Source organism: Aegilops tauschii, chromosome 3, assembly GCF_002575655.3.
Source record: "Aegilops tauschii subsp. strangulata cultivar AL8/78 chromosome 3, Aet v6.0, whole genome shotgun sequence".
Lineage (NCBI taxonomy): Eukaryota > Viridiplantae > Streptophyta > Magnoliopsida > Poales > Poaceae > Aegilops > Aegilops tauschii.
Genome location: NC_053037.3, coordinates 577,431,221 through 577,437,718, shown reverse-complemented (window position 1 = coordinate 577,437,718; position 6,498 = coordinate 577,431,221). Strand labels below are relative to the sequence as shown.

The 6,498-nt window shown below is 51.8% G+C and overlaps 1 protein-coding gene across 1 annotated transcript; it reads right to left on the bottom strand.

Annotated features, from left to right (window-relative positions):
* Positions 1-358: 358 nt before the first annotated feature.
* LOC120970535 (uncharacterized) lies at positions 359-1,198 on the bottom strand. Its single transcript, XM_040397559.3, has one exon. The coding sequence runs from the start codon at positions 1,173-1,175 to the stop codon at positions 579-581; it is 597 nt and encodes a 198-aa protein (XP_040253493.3). The 5' UTR covers positions 1,176-1,198; the 3' UTR covers positions 359-578.
* Positions 1,199-6,498: the final 5,300 nt, after the last annotated feature.

Here is a 6,498-nt window from a genome sequence, read left to right as displayed (position 1 = left end):
CACACCATTCATGACTTCATGACACAAAGTCATGACAGGTGCGACCTAGTACGGCTTGTGATGATCAACACTCTCTTAAGGCAATGTGTGTATGACCGAGGATGTGTAGGATATTGGGGTGTGGTTTCACTATGGGGGTTCGTAGCCTTGGAACTCCCCAGAAGCACTACCCAGCGAGAGAAGTTTACGCAAAACTAAAGTGGTGGATGTGAGTTATGCAATACATGACTGACGCCGTTCGTGAAATGACATGTATTGTCGAAATGATAATTTTTGGAACTTAACCATAAGTGAGCAACTTCTGTTACATAACCATAAGACACGCAAAGAGTTTCCATTGCAAGTCGGTCAGCCAAAATGATGGTATATAACTTAATACATATAAATAGTGATACATTGACATGTAACATTCTTGGAATATATCACGAACACTAGTACATTTTCCAATAGAACAATGAAGCCCTTATTTGATAATATGTTAAATGATAACAAATAAATGAAAAAATAGTCAAAGCTATCAATTTGACACAGTACAGTAGGTTGGGCTCCATTTTTTTAGATTCCTCACATGAAGGGAACTAGGGGTTGGCATTGCCATACCCAGATCCAGCACCTTTGCCTGCACCACTCCCACCATTTCTTCCTCCACCATTGCCACCACCGTTTCCACCAGCATCTGCATTTGTACTACCTTGTCTATACCAATTGTTAGTAGCTGTAGCTGAGCCAGAACCAGTGCCACTACCAGCCCCATATCCACTAGATCCTTGATAACCACTAGCTTTCCCTCCACCACCGCCACCACCGGCACCGCCAGCGCTAGTATATCCACCATAGCCACCACCATAAGGATATGAAGATCCTTGACTATATTGACTGGAACCGGAGCCAGAGCCGGACCCGCTACCATATCCAGTTCCACCATTTTGGCCACCGCCTCCGCCGCCACCTCCACCTCCACCGCTTGCATGGCTACCACTACTAGAACTAACGCCAGACCCAGTTCCACTCCCAGCACCCGAGCCACCACCACTCACAATTCCCCCACCCTCTCCTCCTCCCTCTCCCGTTCCCGTGGCGCTTCCACTGCCGAATCTAACCACCCTTGCAGCATTGGCCAGTCCAATGCTCAAGAGGAAAACATAGCCGAGGGCTACTAGCTTTGTGCCTACCATTGTGTGTGTTTTATGGAAGTGTGTACTCTTGCAAGATGAGATGAGTTGTAAGCGAAATATCAATGGATATTTATAGTGGTGCTTCCGGCCATGCATGTTGGGGGTGTTGGTGGAGTTGTTGACGAAGTGATGTCTCTACTGTAGGTGGAGGCTTAGAATAATTAGTGCCTTAATTGGTGCAGGTAAAAGTAAACGAGATGACTGACTTCTAATCGTGATCGCATCCACGTTGGGTCAACAGTTCTAAAAACACATGCATTCAAGCATCCACTGATGAATACATCTAGCTCCAGGCTTGAATAGTTGACATTAGAGCAGAGGAGGCAGCAACCTGGAAGTTTCGGTAGTTGAATTTGGAGTTGGAGGGTATTGTACTAGCAGATGGCAAAAATCCAAACCACGTTCATGCCGGCACCACGGATCATCTTGTCAAGGTAATTAAGCCTACACCACCACTGAATGTCTGGACTAATTACATCTGTATCCGTTTATGCTACTTGCATGCATGATTACCATTTTATCTTACGGTCAAATAACCATGCATGCATGCATGTTAATTAGCTGGATGATTAACCGTGGGCTAGGATAGGCCCGCGGGGTTAACGACGTGGGCAAGTGGTTGTCACTGCCGATGGCAAGCAAGAGCTGGAGTCGAAGTAAACGACGACGCCGCCCATGTAATCAATCAAGTCGTTGGGTCAAGTAGCCATGCATGAAGAAGTGATTAGCAGACCATCAAGTTCAAGTGGGATGGCAAGATCGATCCAAAACCACGTGCATGCCAGCACCGTAGGCCTATACGTACGTACACCATATTATTTGATGCCCGGACTAGTTCTAGTTAATAGCTGAACAGGTTGTGAACCGTCATACATAGCTGCTTCTTCATGTACTGAACGAAAATCTACGGCAACGCTGCTTTATGAGCCGAGATGGTCACTGCCACGCCAAACAGCGAAGGGAAGCAGCCGTTACTGCCACGCTGGCAAAATCAACAGACCCTCACCTAGCCAGATAGATAGGTCAACAATGATTTACGACAACGAGCCATCGTACCATCGCAGCCGACATTGTTGAGATGGGGAGGCTCGAGGAAACTTTATTCGCCACACCGACGGCGCTGCCGCGCAACCCTAGTAAAAGTATCAAAGAGGGGAATACTAGAGATCAGGGCTTTCCGGCACTCCCATATCAGCAGTGGAGGAGGTGGCGACCTACCACCGGATAAGAGATGGCGGCGCGGTCCATCCAGAAAATCTCCTCTCTAGGGTTTGAGAGGTGAGAACGATTCCAGAAAAACTGGTGGTGAGGTTAGTTAACTAGATGTATCATCACAACTAACATAATTAACAAGGTTTTTGGTGCAAAAACTCACAATCTATTCATCTTCAATCTTGGCAGTACAAAGAACACTAGAAATAATAAGAATTACATCCAGATCCATAGACCACCTAGCGACGACTAGAAGCATTGAAGCGAGCCAACGATGCACCGCCGTCAACACCCCACCCTCGCCGGAGCCAGGCAAAACTTGCAGTCGGAAAGTCGTCGTGCTAAGGCCTCTTAGGACCAGTGCACTAGAACAGCAACCGCCGCCATTGAAGAGTAGCGTAGATCGGAAGGATCCAACTTGAAGACACATGAACGTAGACAAACTACGATAAGATTTGCTAAAATCCACCAAGGACAGATCCGCCGGAGACATACCTCCACATGCCCACCGACGATGCTAGACGCACCACCCAAATGGCGACTAGACAGGAAGAACCTTATCCTATCTTCAGTGAGCTGGCACCGTCTCGTTTTCCTGAGTGGGACACAAACCCTAACAAAACTCGAAGGAACGCCTAAAGACAGAGCCCTCCCACCCGCAAGGACCGGGATCCACCGCGCCGCAATGGCCCTAAGGCCACCGGAGACGAGACGGACCGGCGGGCAGCGCCGGAGGGAGATAGAGAAAACCTAGCCTTTTCTTGGGGAGGAGGCATAGGCAACATAATTAACTAGTTTGATGTCACAAAAAATCAGCTAGCTTAAATTTCAGAGAAAAACTAGGCAGCTTACCTTACAAAATCCCAATAAAATACCGTTGTTTGATCTTCCAGTATTCTTGCATTTTAGTTTCATGTATTCTTCCAGTATTCTTACCTTCCAATATTTGTATTTATTTTATATTTATATTCCCCTTTTACTTTTATTTTTGTTTTTTGAGTTGCCTTTTACTTTTTTGTAATAAGTGTTGAACGTGACATATCTTGTATTTTTAGTCTTATCTTCTCTAGCCTTGTATAGCTAACTCCTAAAGATATGGTAGGATTAGTTACCTTTCTCACGCAAGACATCCTGTGTATATAATGTAACCTACTCCATGGAATACAATGAGTTGCACCAAATATCCTCGCTACGTGGTATCAGTTTTACCGCGATCTTCTGTCGCTTCCGCACCCCTAAGCCGCCGCGCCTACCCCTAGTCGCCGCCGCGCCAACTCCTAAACCCTACCACCGCCGCCGTCGCTACTCCCCCCGTAGCCACCGCCGCCGCCTCCTCCTTCCCTCACCTCAAGCCGCCGCCACATCTCCCGTAGCCGCTGCCGCTGCCGCTTCTCTTCTTCCCCCTGCCCTCACCACCTCTCTCCCGAAACCCTCAGGGCCGCCGCCGCTACCCTCTTCCCTCTGTAGCCGCCGCCGCCTTCTCCCTCCTCCTCTCACCACCACCAAAAACCCTAACTACCCACCGTCTCCATGGCCAAGGCTGACGCATCCGACGCCGGTTCCTTTTCCGGTGCCATGTTCACCTCCGATCGCCTCAACGAGATTCACATCAAGGACCACGTACCTGTCATCCTCGACCTCGACTCGCCATCCTACAACGCATGGCGCACGTACTTCGCGCTGCTGTTCCGCTCTTACCGTCTCATCGAGCATGTTGACGGGAGCGTTGCCATCCGCGACATGAAGGACGACGACGAGTGGCTCGCTGTGGACGCCTGCATCGTCAAGTGGCTCTTCCTCACCATCTCCGGCAGCCTCTTCAACATGGTGAACGCCTGCGATCCGTCCGCGTATGCTATGTGGACGCGCCTGTGTGATCTCTTCCTCGACAATCAACTACAGCGCCGTGTCTTTCTTCAAGGGGAGTTCTTCACTATGCAGCAAAACGATCTTTCGATCGACGAGTACTGCACGCGGCTGAAGGTTCTCGCCGATGAGCTACGCGACGTCGGCATGACCATCGATGACTCGGGCCTCCTCACCAACCTCCTCCGCCGCCAACCTCTCCCTCATCACGGCGACGTACGCGAAGGCGGTCACATATCTTGGCATGGAGGAAAAGCGTCTCCGTCACACCGCTCGGCAGGCGACCCACGCCGCTCTCCACGTCGGCCTCGCCGCCGGCCACGGCTCTTCCCCAACCCAGTCGGGGCCGCGCGCTCCCGCTCCTGCCCCACCACCCACGCCTGCGCCCTCTGGCGGCCGCAAGCAGAAGGGTCGCGGGGGCCGGGGCAGCAACTCCAACACGACGCCGCGCCCCTGCGCCCGCGGCGGCTGCACCTCCCCCGCCGTGGCTCTCGGGGTATAACCCATGTATGGGAGTAGTGCACGCCTACTCCATGCCCGTCCCCCGCCCACCAGCTCCGGGCATTCTCGGGCCACGGCCGAGCACCCCTCAGGCGCTGCTGATCGCACCGGTCTCTGCCGCGTATGGCACCGCCGCGGCCAACGGTGGCCCGTCGGCCTATGGTGGTCCCTCGGCGTACGGCGGTGCGCCGGGCTATTGTGCATATGGTGGCGCCCCTCCGGTCTACGACCCGGCGCTTCTCTCCGCCCTTCATGCTACCCCCTCGTCGAGCACCTACAACGGAGGCGGCGATTGGTACATGGACACCGGCGCCGCTGCTCACATGGCCTCCAACCCCGGTGTCTTATCTAGTGCCCCTTCCTATCCCTTCTCCTCCCGCATCATGGTTGGTGATGGAAGCTCTCTTCCCATCACCCATCATGGTTCATCCTCCCTTCCGTTACCCTCTTCTTCTTTAACTCTCATTAATGTGCTCGTTTCACCATCCTTAATTAAAAATCTTTGTTCTGTTTGTACTCTTACTCGTGAAAATCCTGTCACTGTTGAGTTTGACGCTCTCGGTTTTTCTATTAAGGATGCTCGCTCCCGGAGGGTTCTGCATCAATGTGACTCTCCCGATGATCTCTACCCATACGGTGCTTCTACACGCAGTGGCCCGGTTGCTCTCCATGCCGACGTCTCGCTTTGGCACGCTCGTCTCGGTCATGCCGGCGCCGACGCTCTTCATAAAATTTTGAGCACTTTTCCCTTTTCATGTAATAAATCAGTGGCTCATACTTGTCATGCTTGCCGCATAGGAAAACACGTTCGTCTACCGTTTTCTTCATCTTCATCAATTGCTACTTTTCCCTTTGATATTATTCATTGTGATGTTTGGACATCCCCAGTGTCTAGCAATTCGGGTTTATCATATTACCTTGTGATTTTAGATGATTTTTCACACTTCACTTGGACTTTTCCGTTACGCCGCAAATCCGATGTCGCCTCCACCCTCCACTCATTTTATGCCTATGTCAACACCCATTTTCATCGCACCATTGCTCATCTTCAAACCGATAACGGAAAAGAATTTGATAACCTCGCCATTTGCCATCTCCTCTCGACTCATGGCACCATATTTCGCTTAACTTGTCCATACACATCCCAACAAAACGGCTGTGCCGAACGTGTTCTCCGCACCCTCAATGGGAGTGTCCGCGCTTTGCTCTTTCATGCACACATGCCACCTCGCTTTTGGCCCGATGCACTCACCACCGCCACTCTCCTTCTCAACCTCCGGCCTTGTAAACCACGCTGGAACTATACCCCTCACCATCTTCTGTTTGGGTCTCCTCCATCCTATGATGATCTCCACGTCTTTGGTTGCTTGTGTTATCCCAATATGGCCGCTACCGCGCCCCACAAGCTCGCACGACGCTCTCTCACTTGTGTCTTTCTTGGTTATCAACCCAACACCAAAGGCTTTCGCTGCTTTGACCCGGTCTCTCGTCGAGTGTTCGTCTCACAGCACGTTTACTTTGATGAAGCTGTTTTTCCCTTTGAGCAGGTTTCATCGATAGCAGCTCCGACCTCGGATGCTCCCACTCGACGGTCTCGGGGAGCCCTTGCGCTTCCTTCGCCGCGCCCGCCCTCTTCTTTGGCGGGCCCATCAGGCCTCTCGGCGGGGCCTCGCTCGCCGGCTCAGGAGGAGCCGACATTGCCTCGGTCGGCGTCGCCCATGCACGTCGCGGCCTCCCCGCCACC

Bases quoted from the DNA above. Each gene is read 5' to 3' on its own strand.
- LOC120970535 (XM_040397559.3), bottom strand. From the start codon at position 1,175: ATGGTAGGCACAAAGCTAGTAGCCCTCGGCTATGTTTTCCTCTTGAGC.